This window comes from Monodon monoceros, unplaced genomic scaffold (genome assembly GCF_005190385.1).
Source record: "Monodon monoceros isolate NGI ecotype Baffin Bay Population unplaced genomic scaffold, NGI_Narwhal_1 Super_Scaffold_10, whole genome shotgun sequence".
Taxonomy (NCBI): domain Eukaryota; kingdom Metazoa; phylum Chordata; class Mammalia; order Artiodactyla; family Monodontidae; genus Monodon; species Monodon monoceros.
The window spans coordinates 50,526,250-50,545,763 of record NW_021703766.1 but is presented as its reverse complement, the minus strand read 5'-3'; the positions used below and the strand labels follow the sequence as shown (position 1 = coordinate 50,545,763).

General features: G+C 48.6%; 1 protein-coding gene across 7 annotated transcripts in view; it reads left to right on the top strand.

The window, feature by feature from the left end:
• Window positions 1-19,514, top strand: part of LIG1 (DNA ligase 1) — a 41,658-nt gene that overhangs the window by 6,067 nt on the left and 16,077 nt on the right. For 5 of the 7 annotated variants that reach the window (XM_029205853.1, XM_029205819.1, XM_029205838.1 and 2 more), the window contains exons 2-12: window positions 3,632-3,702; window positions 6,213-6,302; window positions 8,745-8,883; window positions 10,026-10,152; window positions 11,924-12,028; window positions 13,674-13,781; window positions 14,842-14,958; window positions 15,165-15,240; window positions 18,051-18,131; window positions 18,426-18,482; window positions 19,276-19,448. In XM_029205853.1, coding sequence (XP_029061686.1) covers window positions 3,686-3,702; window positions 6,213-6,302; window positions 8,745-8,883; window positions 10,026-10,152; window positions 11,924-12,028; window positions 13,674-13,781; window positions 14,842-14,958; window positions 15,165-15,240; window positions 18,051-18,131; window positions 18,426-18,482; window positions 19,276-19,448 — 1,090 coding nt within the window. In that variant the 5' untranslated portion in view covers window positions 3,632-3,685. Of the gene's footprint in view, window positions 1-2,316; window positions 2,600-3,631; window positions 3,703-6,212; window positions 6,303-8,744; window positions 8,884-10,025; window positions 10,153-11,923; window positions 12,029-13,673; window positions 13,782-14,841; window positions 14,959-15,164; window positions 15,241-18,050; window positions 18,132-18,425; window positions 18,483-19,275; window positions 19,449-19,514 lie in introns of those variants that run through there. The other 2 variants (XM_029205799.1, XM_029205809.1) reach the window with 2 other exon arrangements.

Below are 19,514 nucleotides of genomic sequence, written 5' to 3'. Positions count from 1 at the left end.
ACCCTGAATTATTTTAAAGCAAACTTCAGGCATTTGCTGAAATATTTGAACTAGTTTACAGACACCTTGACATTTTGTCCCTATTTATTTCAGCATGCTTCTTTAAGCAGTAAAGGCTTTTTCTGATTTGAGTTTCACACATTAAAAAATTAACAGAATTACTTAAGGAAGCTGGAAGTGGTGTATGGGTATGACATTAAATAACACTAACGCTCATAAGGAGAAAGTTAATCCCTTTATATTCTCTTTCAGTTTGTCTTAGAAAGGCTCCGTTTGGTGCAGGGTGCCTTTCACAGCCCCCTCCAGCACTTGGTTAGTTAGCGCTTTGAACAAACAGAAAGCAGCAGGTCTGGGCTCAGAGCCTCCAGCAGCCAGTGCTTTTAACTACAACCTAATCATCTGGTTTTGTTCTTTTTATTTTTGCGGCTGTCTCCTATTTGTGGCAGGCGTTGCTGTTCTGACTGTGGGAGTGACAGAAATGGGAGTGCAGGGTGCCTAGGATCTGGAGCCAGGTTGTCTGAATTTGGATCCCCTGTTTGCTGCTCACGAGCTCTGTGATTCAGGACAAGTGATTTAACCTTTCTGTGCCTCACTTTTCTCATCGGTGACATGGGGATAACAGTTGGAAATGCTTGAGTGGGTGGTTGGGTAGTGTGGGGTCACATTATCGTTGGTACAGTTGTTATCTCAACAGCCCCCAGATCTAGGGCCACCTTCATCTCCCTCGATCCCAATATGGAGGGACCCCTTCCTTCCTCACCCTCAGAATGTTAGTGGTTAAGGACACGGACTCTGGAGCCAGACATCTGGCTTTGGATCCTGGCTCTGCGACTCATTAGGCTGTGTGACCTTGAGCAGGTTACTCGACCTCTCTGTGCTTCTGTCACCTCATTTGTAAAATCAGGACAATGATGAATTGTAATAGCTTTTGCATGAATTAATTCATATAAAGTTTTGAAAGAGTGCCTACCGCCCACTAAGCACCCCAGTTCATAAGAAGTTGATTCTTTCACAGAAAAAATAATTCAGTGAAAAAAAAATCCAGGGTTTCCCTAGATATGGTGGAAATTGCCAGGGTGGTATGAAGAATGTCTGAAGGTTGGGAAATAATTTTTGGAGGAGGTGGGAGTGAACCAGGCACAGCTTCATGGCTCCAAAGCCCCATATCTGTTTGGAAAGTTAAACTGAATGTAATCTGGGGACCACGGGGTGGATGCAATAAGTGTGATGAGAGAAGTACTAATTAACCACCGTGAGAGGCCAGGAGAGTGAGCTGCTCTTCCAGCAGGTGCCCCCGGGAGGCTTCCTGGCAGCCTATCAGCTCAGAGCTGGGCCAAAGGGGACTGGCCCTGGGTGGGGGGGCAGGGCCTCACCAGAGGGAAGAGCCAGTGGGGGGCTGAGAAAGAGAATTAGAAAAGTTATCTGGGGCTTAGATTTACTATTTAGTAAAAAAGTCGAACAGGTAATAAATATGTATGGTTCAAAATAAAATCAGGACAGAGGTACACAGTGACCAGTTCGGCTCACAGCCCGTCACCTTGTTGGCCCCAGCCACTTCTGTTGCTTTCTTTTTTTTTTTTTTAACATCTTTATTGGGGTATAATTGCTTTACAATGGTGTGTTAGTTTCTGCTTTATAACAAAGTGAATCAGTTATACATATACATATGTTCCCATATGTCTTCCCTCTTGCGTCTCCCTCCCTCCCACCCTCCCTGTTGCTTTCTTGGTTATCTTTCCAGAGTTTCTGATTGGCTGAAATAAGCAGTACTAACGAATATGTATATTCTTATTTTCCCTTGTCTTGCAAAATCAATAGCATATTATATCCACTGTTCTGCCTCCTTTATTATTTATTGTTATTAGTTAAAATGTTACTAGATCTAGGCCTTCTTTCTATAGCAGTAATAGTGCCTTCATTCTGTTTTGTTTTTTACTTTTTATTTTGAAATAATTAGAGACTCACAGGAAGTTGTAAAAATAGTACACCCATCTTGCCCCAGAGGTGACATCATTTTTTTTTTTTAATTTATTTTTAACTTTATTTTTGGCTGCGTTGGGTCTTCATTGCTGCACGCGGGCTTTCTCTAGTTGTGGCGAGCGGGGGCTACTCTTTGTTGCAGTGCGCAGGCTTCTCATTGCAGTGGCTTCTCTTGTTGTAGAGCACAGGCTCTAGGCGCATGGGCTTCAGTAGTTGTGGCTTGCGGGCTCAGTAGTTGTGATGCACGGGCTTAGTTGCTCTGTGGCATGTGGGATCTTCCCAGACCAGGGCTCAAACCTGTGTCCCCTGAATTGGCAGGCGGACTCTTAACCACTGCACCACAGGGAAGCCCGTGACATCTTATATTAGTGTAATCCAGTATTAAAACCAGGAAATTAGCCTTGGACAGTACTGTTAGCTGGATTCTAGCCCTTGTTCAGTTTTTACATGCGCTCCTGTGTGTGTGTGACTGTCTCTGTCTATGCAGTTTGATCCCATGCAGAGATCTGTGGACGCACCACCACAACTGAGATACAGAACAGTGCCGTCTCCCCAGAGGAACTCCCTGTGCTACCTGCCCCTTCATAGCCCCCGCCCCCTGGCAATTGCTCATCTCCATGTGAGTTTTGTCCTTTGGAGAGTGTCATGTAAATGGAATCATCCACTCCGCACCCTTTTGAGATTGGTGTGCCCCCCACGAGGGTGTTAACAGTATACCTTAGAAACAGCTCAACAGCTGATTTATTTAGCCCTGTGGGTATGATTTAATGAACTGCCATGTCTCACAGCCATTGTAGCATATTATATAATCAATGCAAAAATTTTTTTCACTAACCTGAAAATTTAGCTAAAAAAGAAACCAACTGAACAAAACCTTTTGGTCTTCAGTATGTCATTGTATTAGACAAAAAGCAGGCTCCATACGGTAAAGGAAGCGCCTGTTCTCTGACTCAGACCTCTTTTCTTCACTAATAAATCTCACCAGCAAATCATTCTGGTCTGTAAAAACTAGAGTTTCTTCTTGATGGGGACACTCGTGTTTCTGATTTTGTGGGGGCTTTTTCTTTCTGAAAAGAAGTGTCAATGTAAATAATTGAGAAATGATCTATAATGGGAATAGAAAAAAAAGAGTTTTATTCGAGCCAAACGGAGGACTATAGTTCAGGAGACAGCCTCTCAGTTCTGAGGAACTGCTCCAGAGAAGCATGGTTTTCAGCACAGTTTTATATCTTGTTAGAACAAAGAACGTACATCAAACACGACTGGGAGTACATTCCTTCAAGGTGTCAAAAAGAGGAAAAAAAAAGGTTAGCATGCAGACACAGTGAGTCAGTATGGCCGTGGCACCTGGGAAGGGAACCTTGTCCTTGAAGGGCTACTAGCCCGGCTGTCATAGGAAGGGAGACATCTATCCCTATCTTCAGAGTGGACGTTCTTTATTTCTGGTAAATGCATTCTCTTCTTTAGTTGGTTAAAGCAGCTGCACGTTGTACGTTTGACAGGCCATATGATGGGCTGTTCAGTGAGTGTCAAGTTCAAGCCAGGTGATGTAGATTTCAGGGTGATTTCCCCAAACCTCAATGTGTGAAAGTTTCTGTCTTGATCCCCGCACAATCAGTATCCTCACCAAGTATTTGGATGTCTACTTCAGGAACTGCCCACTGGAGAAGAGGAGGACAGGGGAGGGGAGGATTCTGACGCCATCATGCAGCGAAGTATTATGTAAGTACCCTCCCCACACCCCTGCCACCGGCTTACATACTCCAAGTTCTCCCCTCCCCTCTCTGACTCTGCGCCTTATCTTAGAAGAACTCAGGTTAGTCTTCACGTAGGGATTTCCAGGAGTTGAGCAGTACGGAAAGTGGGAAAGGGGATCGGAAAAATGGGTAGTGTAGTAACCAAAATTTTTAGTTGCAAGGTTCAGAGACCCTGACCCCTGATTCTCAATTAGGGGCAGTTTTGTCCCCCAGGGAACAACAGACATTTTTGGTTGTCACCACCTGGGGGGAGAGGGAATTTCCCACTAGCATCTAGTGGATAAAGGCCAGGCAGGCTGCTAAACATCCTACAATGCCCCGGGTAGCCCTCCACAACGAAGAGTGATCTGGCCTGAAATGCCCGTAATGCCCGGCTTGAGGAACCTGGTACTCAGTCAGGCTGGCTTCAGGAAAAACAGAAAAGGAATTCTTTGGCTTGTGTAGTGGAAACTTGGCTTTTTAAAAAATTAATTAATTAATTAATTAATTTTTGGCTGTGTTGGGTCTTCGTTTCTGTGCGAGGGCTTTCTCCAGTTGCAGTGAGCGGGGACCACTCCTCATCGCGGTGCATAGGCCTCTCACTGTCACTGCCTCTCTTGTTGCGGAGCACAGGCTCCAGACGCGCAGGCTCAGTAGTTGTGGCTCATGGGCCTAGTTGCTCCGCGGCATGTGGGATCCTCCGGGACCAGTGCTTAAACCCGTGCCCCTTGCATTGGCAGGCATATTCTCAACCACTGCGCCACCAGGGAAGCCCGAAACTTGGCTTTAATAGTCAGATGCAGTTGTCCAGACTTTCTCACTGGGACTCTGTCTCCATCGTTCAGCTCTGCTTTCTTGGATGTTGTATCACTCTGGCAGGCTGTCTTCCTTAGGCTTTTAGTATCCTAGAGTCAGCAATCCCGGTGGAAAGAGGTGGTCTCTCTCCCAGCTGTCACAACAATATCTAGAGTTAAGTTTCATTGGCCCACCTTGGGCCACATGCCGGTCCCTGAGCCAGCCACTGTCGTAGCCCCAGGGATGCAGGGCCTTGAGTGGCCAGGCCCAGGGCCTGTGCCCTGGTTGTGGGTGAAAGGGCAGACCCACGCGAACCATAGGGACTGAGAGAATGTGGGGGAACGGGCATCACAAGAGGAACGTGGAGGGCTATTCCCAGAAGGAGGGGATGGATTCTAGACAGATCCACACCTGGATGTCACCCACAGAGACCTGGGAGTTGGTGGCTTACACAGATCCTATGCTGCATTTTTCTCAGGTGATGAGAAATCTGGGAACAGTCTCTCCTGGGATGACAGCACTTTTGATTGCTTTCTGTCACCTTGCTTTATTTTATTTTATTTTTAAATTTTTTCCTTTTTTGGCCGTGCCATGTGGCATGTGGGATCTTAGTTCCCTGACCGGGGATCAAACCCATGCCCCCTGCATTGGGAGCGCAGAATGTTAACCACTGGACCATCAAGGACGTCCCTATTTTATTTTTTAAAGATTAAGTAAACTTTTAATTTTGGAATTATTTTAGACGTACCAGGAAGTTGTAAAGTTGTACAGAGAGTCCCTGTACACCCTTCACCCGGTTTCCGTTGTTGACACTTTACATCACTGTGGTCCATTGGTCACAAAAAGGAACCAACAGGGATACATTCCTTTTAACTAAGCTCCAGACTTCATTTGCATTTCACCAGTTTATCTGTTAATGTCCTTTTCTGTTCCAGGATCTGATTTGGAGCCATGTTGCATTTAGCTGTCATGCCTCTTCTGGGTGACAGTTTCTCAGGCTTTCTTTGTCATGACACCTGTAGCCTTACCCCCGGTTTGGTTTGTCCGATATTCTCATAATTAGCCTGGGGTTTTGGGCACTGAGGTGAGGTGCCCTCTCATTGCCTCATATTGGGGGTGCACGACGTCCCCAAGACATCATAGGCAATGTGAACCTTCCTCGCTTGGCCAGGTCCCTGCGCCGTCAAGCCCCTGTTTTTCCCCTCTCAGTATTCTGCTCTCTGGGGCAAGCCACTCAGCCTCATCAGGCTCAGGGAGAGGGGAGGGCACATTTATCTTTTTCAGAGCACGTAACGCCTTTGGACATTTTATATTTACCTATTTGCTAATGTCTGCCTACCCCACTAGAGTGTCAGCCCCTCCAGGGCAGGGGCATATGTGTCTGGGTCATTGCCCTGCCCCTAGCTTCCAAGGACAGGCCTTGGCACATAGTAAGTGCATAGTTAATCCCTGTGGAATGGAAATCGGGATGTGTCCTGTCTCAGGTGAGTGGCAAGTTGGGGCAGAAAAATAAGCAGAACGTTGCCTCCTCCATCTGATAAGCCTCAGTTTTCCTTATTGGTCTAAGGGGGTTGTTTGAAGTCTTCTGTTGCGTCCTGGGACGGGGACGGGCATCGGAAGCTGTGGAATGTGGTGTGTGTTAGAGGGGTTATTGGTTCTGTTATCATTCACTTTTCCGCACCCCACCCTCTGCTCCTCCAGGTCATTTTTCCAGCCCAAGAAAGAGGGCAAAGTGAAGAAGCCAGAGAAGGAGATATCCAACAGCACCAGAGAAACAGAGTCCCCTCCAAAGTACGTTCTGGGGCTGGGATGTGGTGAATCTGTTCCTTTTATCAGGCAGGACCTGGCTCAGAATATCTCAGGGCCCCACAGGGAAATTTTTGACTCCGGTAACTGGACAAGCCAAGGGTAGGGTCATCTTCAGGCACAGCTGGATCCAGGGCCTCAGAGTTGTCTTCAGCGCTCCGTCCCAGTGTCTTGACTTCATTCTGGAGCAGACTGCATGAGGCAGAGACCCTGCCACTGGCCGCATCTAAATAGAAGAGAACAATGTTCTTTCCTCCAGCGTCCTTGTCACAGATTCTCGGGAAGACCCTGCCCCTGGACCGGTCAGCTTTCCAAAGCATGCACTCAGGGTAGATTTAGCTCACGTCCCCAGTTTGGGAGCCTGGGCAAGTAACTTCACTTCCTGTACCCCAGTTTCCTCACGGGTAGCAGGGTATCATGATCTATATCAGGCTTTCTGTGTGGATTTGATGCATTAACACACTAACGACTTATAGAACAGTGCCTGGTTCATAAAAGACGCTCAGTAAGTGGTAAGAATGAGGTCATAATTTATCAACACTCTCGACTTTTAGATCTGCCCCTTTTGTGTTTGCACTGCTATATATACACACTTATTGTGTGTGGTTTTATTTTCTGTGACATGTTTTAATGTCTTGAAAAATAGAGATCATACTGCGTATATGGTTCCTGAACTTGCTTTCTTCAGTGACAGTATGACTTAGAGATCTTTTCCACTCCTGAACACAAAGGACCCTCGGATCCCTTTTACCTTCTGCTTTGTGTTCCGTTTTATGGATGTGCTGTAGAAATTATTTAACGTCCCCCTACCGATGGGTATTTAGGTTGTTTCCACTTTTGGGCTGAAACAATCCATGCTGCAGTTTAGTCTGTATGTGTGACTTCTTGAGCACACGTGCAGATTTTTTTTTTCTAGCATAGATACCCACATGTGGAATTACACATGGTAATTATTAATACATCAGCTCAGAAGTAGGTAAATAAAAATTTGAAGTGCTTCCAGTTTTACTCTCCAGAGAAACTACTATTACCAATCTGAGGTATATCCTTCCATACCTTTTTTCTATGCATAAAAACATACGTGCGCCTAATACAGTTAGTTATGACACATAGTAGGTGCTCAATAGATAACTGCTGAATGAATAAGTGTTTCTCACACTTATATATTGGATGGCAGGGACTCTCATTTTGGTCACTGTTATATCTCAAGTAGCTGGCACATGCCTGACATACAACAGATAATAATACACATTTTAAATTTATTTTTAAATAGGAAAAGCGGGATTATTCTGTATGCAAGTTGCAGGTACATATGGGCAAACATGTATCTTTTACATTCATGGAATCATACTGCATAGATTCATTTAGTCAACAAATATCTACTGAGAATCTGCTATGTTCCGGGCACCTAGACTCTGTGGGTTTAGCAGTGAATAAAATCAACAGCAACTCCTCTCACAGATTTGACAGTCTGCTTTCTCTCCCCACAAAAAAATGTCTTAGAGCCACACACTTCATCTAAACTCACTTCATTCTCTTTAATGTTCCATGACAAGAGCGTGCCGTCATTGACCTAAGTAGGGAGGTGTTTGTGTACATCTTGGTCTTTGTCCAGACTGCGAGCTTTATGAGTGCAGAAACCGGTAGGAATCAGCTGTGTTCTGAGCCCCTTAAGTGACTTCCATCAGCAGCCATATTGGTTGTATTTTGACGGCCGTGTCTGTGTTCCTCACCAGACTGGGAGTGCCTCAGAGCTGGTGTTAGGGGAGTCGTTGGGCTGCTTTACCAGTAACCAAAGTCATGGTGACTTGGTTAAAGTTAAAATTGCCTCTTTCTCACTTGAAAGATTCTGAGCTGTTTAAGCAGTTTGGGGCAGCTAGGCGACTCTGTACCACTTGGTGGTACTGGGACCCAGGTTCTTTCTCTCCCTCTCTCTCTGCTCTGTCCTGCCTTCACCTGCATTGTCAAAGGGGTCAGCAAGTCGAACTTCTAGGGATAAGAGAGCAGTGAGGACAAGCAGTCAGGAGCAGGTTGCAGGCGTCAACATCCTATTGGTCAGAACTCATCACATGGCCATACCTGGCTGCAGGGGAGGCTGGGAAATGTAGTCCCTACCTAGGGGACTCGGGCCTACATGACTGAAAAAGCGTCTCCAAAGGGATGTTGGAGGCCAGTCTCCGCCCTCAGTAGGGACTTCACGTGCTCCTCAGCATCACCCATCACAGGGTGGGCACACAGGAGGCCTCCAGAGAGCGGGATGGGTGGATGCGTGACTAAGAGTATATGCTGAGGAGGCCTCTAGAAAATGTTCATTGAATGCTTGAAAGGCAAGGAAGGGAATGAAACATAATGAAGGGGCTGGAGAATTTGGGAGTAGCGTCCCCACTCTATCTGCTGGAATAAAACCTCCATTTTCTCATCCTCCAGGGTGGCGCTGAAGGAGCGGAATAGAGTGGTACCTGAGGGCGACTCTCCAGTGAAGAGGCCAGGGAGGAAGACGGCCCGGGTCCTGGGCAGCGAAGGGGAGGACGAGGAGGAGGAAGCCCCCAAGCCCCCCAAAATCCAGGTAGAGCCCCAGCAGCCTGCCCACATTTACCAGAAGAAACCATCATTCCCATTGGCCTTTGGAGCTGAGTGCAGTGGCTGCTCAGGAGAATTCTGGAGATGATGCCCCAGCGGGTGGAGGAGTTGAGTGGTCCTGCCTGGTCTCTGTGCTCCTAACCCCGCCTCTGCCCGGCGGCTGGGCTCGGCTCCCTGGCCTGGGGTGCCTGGGCAGCCTCAGCTGGCACGAGCAGCTCCCGATAGATAGCCCTCGCCTCGTAGGGTGGCCGTGAAGGTGCAGTGAGTCGATTCACATACGGATCAGAGAAGAATGCCTGCTACAGAGGAAGGGCTCGGAAATCCGTCCAGTCTCTCCTGTTGTGGGAGGGCTTTCTACCTTCAAGTGCATCGGCTCACTTGCTCCTCTCATTTAAGTCATTTCATGCCTGTTGGCTGCTCTGAGGATAACGTCTGAAGTGCAGCACTTCTCAGTCTGTCGATGGTGAAGTGAGCTCCTGTCTTCGCCCTGCTCAAACCCCCTGGCGTTGCCAGCTCAGGCCAAAGCTGGTCCTTACAGAGCCTCCAAGGCCCCTCAGAAGCCGCTTCTTCCTTGTCATCTTCGTCTTTTCCTCAGCTAACTCTGCCCCAGGGTGCTTCTATACTGTTGCTTGCCATCCCTAGATGCCCTTGTCCAAGTGAATGCCCACATTCAGCCAGTGGGAAGAGCAGGGCACTCCACTTGCCTTTAGGTGAATGTTATTTGAACCAGTGGACCTGTATATCCTTACATTGCATTGTGTAGACCTGGGGCTTCTGACCACACCTAGATGTAAGGGAGGCTGGGAAGTGTAGTCCTCGGGCTCCTGAGCACACCTAGCTGCAAGGGATCCTGGGAAGTGTAGTTTTTAGTTGGGCTGTATTATGCCTAGCTAAAAATCAAAGATTCTGTTACTTTAGAAAAAAAAGAATTGTTATTGGGGTCCATAATAGGGACAGTCTGGGACCATGAAACTACACAGGATGGTGGAGGGATGGCCCAGGTAAGAGGGGATGAGGCCTAAGTGGGGCTGAGTCCCTCTGTACTCTCAAGTGCTTGGAAAATGACGTAGCTGGGTGCTCCCTCCTTCCTCCTCTCACTCAGGAATTGCTCTTTCTCTCCCCTTCCAGAAGCGTGCTCCAGATTCCCCACAAGTCTCCCCTCCCAGTCCTGGCACACTGCCTGAGAGCAGCCCTTCCCACTCTAGCACCTCTCCCATGGTCGTCTCCCCGTCAGGGATCCCGAAGCGTCGCACGGGTAAGGACCCCCTGGCCTCGCCCTTTCAGTTGCCTGTGTTTGTCCACACTTGGATTTCTGCATCATTCAGCCGTCCTCGTGACAGCTCCGATTTTAGCGTTGTGGTTAAGAGCACGGCTCCACCATCCACTGGCTGTGTGACCTTGGGCAAATGACTTCCCTTCTCTGGGCTTTATCCCTAAAACGACTGATAATTACAGTACCTCCCACCCAGAGATGCTGGGAGGATTAAAAGTGAATACGTGTAAGGGCCTGGAACTGGGCCCAGCCTACAGTAAGCGCTCAGTAAATGCCGGTTATTGTCACTGTGATGTGTGCAGTGCTGGAGGCCACACAGCTCACTGTGGGAGCCCAGGGTAGGGCCCCTGACTCAAGGGAGACTTCTAGAAGAGAGCTTAACCAAGCTGAGCCCTGAGGGACGGAAGAGGAGTGAGCAGGGACTGAGGAGGGGAAAAGGCCTTGGGGGCACTGATGGTAGGTGTGTTGGTGCTCAGAGCGTGGGGTTGGGGACAACGAGCAATGAGACTAGAGAAGGTCCATGGAAAGCCCGTCTGAGGAGCGGCACCTCTGTCGCCAGGGGGGTTGGGAAGGTTTTTACACAGGGGAGGGACAGGGGAGAGACCCCCCACATGACGCAGGGTGATGACCTGCTGAGATCCTGAACCGTGGTGATTGAGGAACTAAAATTTTTTTAAAATTTTTATTGGAGTATAATTGATTTACAGTATTGTTAGTTTCTGCTGTACAGCAAAGTGAGTCAGTTATACATATATGTATATTCACCTGTTTTTAGACTCTTTTCCTGTGTAGGTCATTACAGAGTATTGAGTAGAGTTCCCTGTGCTGTACAGTAGAGGAATTGAATTTTTAATGCTACTTTAATTCAATTTAAATCGGAAAGCTAACTCTAGTTTCAATTATTGAAGCCTTGCAATAATTTGATCAACTCGGATATGTGAAGCTACTTTCTCAACGGTAAAATCCATGAAATCTAAACACATCGAGTATTTCTGATGAAAATTTAGTGCCCAATTGAGACGTGCTTTTAAGTGCATCGGATTTTGAAGACTTAGCATAGAAAAAGGAATGTTACTCATTTCTTTTAATATTCAAAACATGTTGGAATCATCATATTTTGGATTTATTGGGTTAAGTAAACGATATTATTCAAACAATTCTCCTGGTTCTTTTTCCTTTTCTCAGCGTAGCCACTAGAAAGTTAAAGATGATGTACGTGGCTCACTGCATATTTCCACGGATGGTGCTGGTATAAGGAAAAATAGTGGTAACGCCGGATGCTAGGGGAGCTCTGGATTGAGGGGGCCCAGAGGAGGTGCCATCTGGCCTGCGTCTTGGAAGATGGGTTAGGGTTGGCTATGATGAGAAAGGGCGGTTGGGAAGTGTTGCAGCCAAGACAGCCCGTGCAAAGGCCTCCAGGTGGGAACAGCACGGCACATGGGGGAATCCCATACACCTCGGCGTCTCTGGGCAATAAGGTGTAATTTGGGGAGCAGGAAGGGTTTGAGGATAGTGTGTGGTGAGAGGTGAGGCAGAGAGGAGGGTGGCTGTTGGCTCCTAAGATGAAGGAACCTGCTCGGGGTCACACAGCCAGGAAGCAGCAGCGGCCTGCACGGGAGCCGTGGCTGTGGGCAGGCGGAGGAGGGCAGGGGCCCAGAGCCTTCTCAGGGCCCCATCATCGCGGGGTCTGAGCTCACCGGGGTGGGGCAGGCGGGCCGGCAAGGAGGCCACACTGAGCCCTTTGCCTTCCCAGCCCGGAAGCAGCTTTCCAAACGGACATTTCAGGATGTCCTGCAAGAGCAGGGCAAGGACGAGGACGGAGGAACCAAGAAGAAGAGGAAGGAGGAGGAGGAAGAAGGTAAGGCCCTGGGGTTGGGGACTGACTCTGTGTGTGTGTGTGTGTGTGTGTGTGTGTGTGTGTGTGAGAGAGAGAGAGAGAGAGAGAGAGAGAGAGAGAGAGAGAGAGAGAGAGAGAGAAAGTGTGATCTGGAGGGGCAGGGGCCTGTGGGACTGACTGCGTGTGTGTGTGTGTGTGTGTGCGCGCGCGCAAGTGTGATCTGGAGGGGCGGGGGCCTGTCTGAGAGGGCAGGCTGTGAGGACCCCACTGATTTGACACCTCTGTCCAAGAATCCACACGAGTCTGTCAGAATCCCACAGCCCCACCCGGGGAATTTTGTCATGAAAACATTCTGGAATACATTCGTTTGGCCATCTTAATTCAGTACGAATTCATATGCAGCTTCTCATTTTTCTCTTCTATTTTTATGTTTCTCATAGGGAATATATTTTCCTCTAAATGGTTTGTTTTTTGTTGTAAATCTTAACCAGAAAGCAGAGAGGTTCGCAAACTTCCAGGGCCCATGGTGCCTTAGCAACTTTTTCACGGTGCCTCAAGGCCAATACCTTTACTGTTCGGTTTGTTAAGTCTGAACAACTATTTATTTATGTTCTGGCAACTTGGGCATTTGAGAAAATAATACATATAACGTTGAAAGGAAAAATAATATTTAATTTCACTGTTACATAATCATAATTAGTTACTAATTGTGATGCCTCCTGGGCACTGCACAATTGCTCAGACTTTGGAATCCAGTTGAACACTGCCACTTTCCTTGGTGATTTTTGTGCAGTACTTGGTTTTTATCACACCACCAGTGAGTACCCAGCCTTGCAGAAAGCTAACGTCAGGAATTGCCAGGAATGTGATCTAATACTGACAAGCAAAATACCCTGAGCTAGTAGGTCATACGGTGTCCAGCAGATGTCACCAATTTCCCTTGAAGATGTAAAATGTCCTCCGTGGGAAACACACCCATAAAGACCTGATCCATTGATCATTTGGGGCCTGTACGAGATCATAATAATCGTAGCCTTTGCCACTGTCAATGTGTTTGTTTAATAAAAGGTCCTTATTAGGTTTATCTTTCCCAGGGAAGATCTGAGTTTGGTGGAGATTTGATTTCCAGTTGGCAATTTTTAGTCAGTAACAAATTTTACTATAAATCATGCAGTTTTAGCCATTGTCTGTGTCTGGGGATTTTGGGGGGTGAGGTGGGGCTTCTTTCTACTGAGGCAGATTTTTCCCAAGTTAGTTGATGCAGTTTTTATTATTACCCTGGAGGTGGGTTTTTTTTTTTTTCCAGTCAGCTTAAAAAAAAACCAACACCTTTATTTTTATCTCTAACAAGTCACTGTTGGCATTTTGAACCCTTTCCAGTTCTATTTTGCATTGAATAATTCTAAAATAATGGTTTATAAGAAAAGACTGGCCCTCTCTGTTTTTAGCTGCCCAAGTGAGCATCGGAGTTGGTTTCCCTCAAGGGCCCTGCCTGGTTCAGGGCTGACCAGGAGCGGGCTCTCACACCTCTCGTCACTTCACAGATGTTCAGTCAGCACAGCGAAGAAAAAACGGGGGCAGAGTGTCTTGGGAATCGAAATGCCCTTTGTGGGGAGTGGTCATAGTGACTTTTTGCCATCTGGCTTTTTTTTTAATCGGTCCTCAGAATTAGAGACACCGACAGAAAGCCTCACAGAGCCTGAAGGGGGCAACAAGAAGGAAGCAGAAGAAGGGGACCAGCCCAGGTCACCCCCTGAGCCCCTGAAGACCTCCAGTGAGTTTCTGGTCCTCTTCCTCCCTGAAGCCCCACCTCTCTGGTTTTGGGGGTCAGATGTCTTTGGAGGACGGTTAATTTAAGGCTCAGATGAGATAAGACTTAAATAAGATTCTCCAGTGTGTTGTCTAAATGCAAATTCTAGGGGAAATTATAGGTTCTATTGCTATTATTATTTTTTTAAAAAAATATTTATTTATTTATTTGGCTGCGCTGGGTCTTAGTTGTGACATGCAGGATCTTCATTGCCGAGTGCAGGATCTTTTAGTTGCGTCATGCAGGATCTAGTTTAGTTCCCTGACCAGGGATCGAACCCGGGTCCCCTGAGTTGGGAGTGCAGAGTCTTAACCACTGGACCATCAGGGAAGTCCGCTATTATTATTTTTATTGTTATTTTTCCTCTGTGCATGTGAGGAAAAAAAGAGCCAGTCATCCTCCAGCAAAATACCTTTCAGAAATTGTAGGCACTGTATGTTATTAATTGAGCAATAATTTTAAAATTTTTTAATTAAAAAAAATTTTTTTGGCCACACCACACGGCATGTGGGATCTTAGTTCCCCAACCAGGGATCGAACCTGCTCCTCCTGCGGTAGAAGTGCAGAATCCTAACCACTGGACCACCAGGGAAGTCCCGAGCAATAATTTTTTTAAGTTAGATAACCAGGGTGAGTTACAAGATTTTAGAGGTTAAAGTTACCCTCCAGGCCATAGAACAGCTCCTGCAGGGAGGTGTCCAGAAGACTCCCATGGCAGAAAGAACGCTGTGGGGATATTTTTAGGATGCAGGATCGTATCTGATTTTCTGCACCTGCAGAAGTGGGAATATTTTCTTCTTACTGTACCGAGATTTTTTTCCCACCATCCGTAAGTCTCCAATCTCAGGCCAGGTGCTAGAATTCCACTAGTTAGTCCTAAAGCATCAGGCCTGAGAGGCTCCAAAATGAAACTATGGAAAGGAAAAGGGCAGAATTGATTATGTCTTCCATCTTCAGGGTCAGAATGACCTTGAGGTTAAAAAAAATAGTTTGCATCACCATCTGACCTCTCTCGCTTTCAAAGCAAAGCCCCCAACAGAAAGCGTTTCAGAGCCCAAGGTGGCCGTGAAGCAGGGACCACAGGAGGACGGCCAGGCTAAGCCTCCCCCCAAAGCTCCCAAGACGCTCAGCAGTTTCTTCTGTGAGTTTCTCCCCCTCACCTTGCAGGGTTGCGCTGGGGAGAGGCGGGTGGATCTTTCTCCAGAGAATGCGGCCTTCCTGTGGGTTAGAAAGTCTAACTTGGTTAGAAAGTCTAACTCGCCTCTCGCAATGCTGGCTGGAGAGTGGTTGGCAGGCAGGGGCTGTCAGAAGGAGAAAGGACCCACCATTTCCCTGCTTCATTCCCAGCTCCCCGGAAGCCAGCAATCAAACAAGAAGCAAAAGAAGAGGGACCCAGCGCTCTGAGAAAGGACGAGACCAAGGGGTGAGTCAGGATCTATTGTAGAGATGCCAGCAGATTAAACAGAATAAGGCAGTGAGTCCAAGATCTCTCTGACCTGATTGTAGGTAGGCCTCCGAAAATGAGACCGGTAGTCACCAAACATTCATTCAGCCTTAAAATTTTGTGATTAGGGTTTAATTATTCTAATAAAAATTTTGGGGGGATTCTTAATGGCAATTTTGTACCCCAGTTGAGACCTGATTACTGAGATTAAATGGCCCCATTTCAGCATGTGACTGCACTGTAGGAACGGCCGGCTCCTTTTCTTGGACGCCTACTGTGTGTCAGATCCGGTGCTAAAGGTTTCTGTTACGCCTTTTTACTTCATCTCTGCAGTAGTCCTGCAGAAGAAGCAGGTATTTTAGCCATTGCACAGACGTTGAGACTAGTAGCCCAGAGAAGTTAGGTCATCTTCCCTGGGTCACACAGGGAGGCGGGGGTAGGGCCAGGCCTGAAACCTAGGTCCACTTGGTTCCTAAGCCTGGCCTCTTTTTCAGCACTGCCCCATCTTGTCTTCTGGGCCTGTGTCCATGCTTAGGTTATTTATAAATAAGTTTCTCTAACAAAATCGTTGTCTGACATGAAGTTTTATGTCCTGATTTTTATTTCATGTGATACTATGATCGTTTTCTGTTTTGTTTTTAATTAATTAATTAATTTATATTTAGTTTTGGCTGCGTTGGGTCTGCGTTGCTGCGTGTGGGCTTTCTCTAGTTGCTGTGAGTGGGGGCTACTCTTCATTGCGGTGTGTGGGCTTCTATTGCGGTGGCTTCTCTTGTTGTGGAGCACAGGCTCTAGGCGCGCGGGCTTCAGTAGTTGTGGCACGCAGGCTCAGTAGTTGTGTCTCATGGGCTCTAGAGCACAGGTTCATTAGTTGTGGCGCACGGGCTTAGTTGCTCTGCGGCGTGTGGGATCTTCCTGGACCAGGGCTTGAACCCGTGTCCCCTGCGTTGGCAGGCGGATTCTCAGCCCCTGTGCCACCAGGGACGCCCTGTGATGGTTTTGCTTATGCCATATTCCCAGTCTGATTGCTGATGGCTGCCTCCAGGAGACAATCTTTCAGGGCCTCCAATTTCCTTGCTTTTAAAATGGGGACTTATCAGTGGCAAAAACACGCTCTTTTATCCACTGTTAACGGTGTGCCAGGCAGCAGGCAGTGTGCCTTCCATATCCTAATGCATCGAAGCCTCACAGCGACTTTGTGCGTCGTTTCTGTTGATATCCCCATTTCACAGGTGAGAAAAGTGAGGCTTGGAGGCAGGACAGTATTGTGGAGAGGTTAGAAATCCCAGCTCTACCTTTGTCAGCTGTGCGGCCTTGGCCAAGTGGCTTAGCCTTTCTGGGCCAGTTTCCTCCTGAGGGTTTGGAGCATTTAGACTCGGGCCTGGCCATGCCCAAGCTCAGCAAGCTGTGGCTGCTATTATTATTACGGTTATTGTTATTGTTACTAATTTTGATTGCCTTGCTGAGGTCGCAGACGGGGTGTATGGTGGAGCTGGGATTTGAACCAGGCAGTGCGGCTGTAGAACTTCTTACCCACCGCGCTCTGCCGTCTCTCATTGTAATGATAGGAAGGACCAGGAGGGCTACCACTTACCAAATGCTGAGTCCTTACAGCTCACTGAGCATGCTCCGTCCAGCTCAGCCATCTTCAGCCCTGTCTGTGCATCAGGATCTGCTGAAGAGCCGAAAAAAATCTGAAGTCTTCTCCCTCGCCCTTCTGTCCCCCCACATTCGGTAGAGAAATAGGCCTGAGGCTGGGGAGTCAGTGTTGTTCTAAAAATGCTCCCCACAGAGTGCACCAAGGAGTGGGAACCCTCACCATAATTTCTTCCTTAACCTCATGACAACGTGTCAGGGTAGGGACTCCTGGTGGCTCCATCGTATAGATGGAGACACTGTGGTTCAGAGAGGGAAGCTGCTTCCTCACCACGACACAGCTGGTCAGTGATGGAGCAGGGATTTTAACCCCAATGAGCGTGACTGTGGTGGCTCTATTGGGGTCAGTGTGAGGCATTTCTAGAGGCATGTATAATGTAGAGGTTTAGAACAGTCTCTGGAACTGTGCTGCTTACTAGCTGTGTGACCTCAGGTGAGCTACTTAACCACTCTGTGCCCAGTTTCCTTATCTGGATATGGAGGGTAGAAGAGTCCCTGCCTACAGGGCTGATTGCTAGCAGATGTAGTGCTCTTAACACGGTGCCTGGCTCTTTGTGGCACCCAGGGACTGTACCCTCCTCCTGCTGTTCCAGCCAGAGTGTGAGGGAGGGAGGCCGGGGGAGGTCCTTGCCTCTTGGAGTGGACTTTGAAAAGCATTCAGGTCACGCTGCTCCACTCCAGCCACGCTGACTCCTTTTCTTTTCCTCAAACATGCCAGGCGTGTGTCTGCCGCAGGGCCTTTGCACTCACCGTTCCCCCCGCTTGGAATGCTCTTCTCTCTGGTACCCACACTGCTCACTCCTCACATCATTCTGCCCAAACATCTCCTCTGGCCTTCCCCTACCGCCCTCTGAAGTAGCACCTACCATCGTGATTCCTCCCCCTACTTGGTTTTCTAAAATATTTTTTATCTAAAATGATTTATTCACTTACGTTTTTTTGTTTGTCTTTTCCCCCTGACTCTCCCTCTGGAATGTGAGCTCCAGGTTAGCAAACTTGTTTTCAGTCACTTCTGTGCCCTTGTGCCTGGAATAGTACCTGGCACTTAGTAGGTGCTCAATAAATATTAGCGGGAGGAATGACTTCCCTTCGACCCAGGCATCTACCCTACAGTCTCCCTTTTCCCTCCACAGACACCTGGACCCATCCAGCTACAATCCTGCCAAGAACAACTACCATCCCGTCGACGATGCTTGCTGGAAGGTGGGCCAGAGGTGAGGCTTGGCCCTCCCCAGACTGTCCTTCTCCAGTCCCTGGCACTGCGGGAGGCCCTGTCTCCGGAGGCTTCAGTGGGAGAAAACTGGCAAATCTCTCCCCTCCATGTTTTGGGGGGACCATCAGCAGCTCTGAAGGGGACGGAGAGAAAGCCCCAGGCGGTGGCTGGGGGGGGGGGTTGCGTGCATCTGGGGATTTAGCAAGGCTGTCCCCAGGGAGGTGTGGGGAGGAAGGTGGCTGGAGGGGCAGCGTGGGTGTACGCACAGCTCTTGTTTTCTCTTTTCCTCTCGCAGAGTCCCTTACCTGGCTGTGGCCCGGACGTTTGAGAAGATCGAAGAGGTTTCTGCGCGGTAATTAACCAGGCCGGCCTGGCCGGGGCCGCTGGGTGAAGGCCCTTCAGGCTCTGTCTCTCTGGCAGCCTCTGTGCCTCCAGCTGCTTAATCCTTTTAACCTCTCCTCTCTCAGCTTCACCCTGACACACGTGATCACAGGCCACGGGCATGGCCACGAGAGTGGCTGCAGGCCCTCTGGAGGCCCAGGCTCAGGAGGCCCAGCCATCATTTCTGCCTCATTTGTGGGTCAGAGCAAGATGTGAGGGTGAGCCCAGACCCCTGGCATGAGGAAACAGCCCCCGCCTCCTGGTGGCAGGAATGGAGTCTAGCCTAAGTAGTCAGAAGTAGCCGCCACCTGGCTGACATGCCTCGACGTTAGAGGAAATCCAGGTCTTGTTTGTAGCGAGGACCCCATCTCAGTCTGATACTAGCTCTGTGACCTTGGGCAAGTTACACGATCTTTCCACGCCTCCGTTCCTTTGCCTGTAAAATCAAATAATATCTAGCTCAGGGAAGCTGTGAGAGTTCAGGGAGTTAGAGAATGCAGAGAGCTTAACACCAGTGCCTGCACCTAGAAAACAGTCCATATGCGTCAGCTGTTACTTCTCTACAGATGACGGTCAAATGGAATTCCTTTTCCCCCCAGCAGCCTGTGACGGTGCCTGTGGCTCGGGTCACACACCGGGCACTGGTCGTGAGCCCTCTCCTCGTCTCTGTTCCCGGATTCCTTTTATCCTGCCACCGCCGCCCCACATTGGTCCTGAAACGCCAGGTGGTCACACACATCCCCCCGCCCCGTCCCCTCCTGCAGGCTCCGGATGGTGGAGACACTGAGCAACCTCCTGCGCTCCGTGGCGGCCCTGTCACCTGCTGACCTGCTCCCTGTCCTCTACCTCAGCCTCAACCGCCTGGGGCCGCCCCAGCAGGGCCTGGAGCTCGGCATTGGCGACGGCATCCTCCTCAAGGCGGTGGCCCAGGCCACAGGTGAGGGGGACGCTGTGGTGGAAGCCCCAGCGGTGGTGGGGGGAGCTTCGAGGGAGGGAGTGGAGA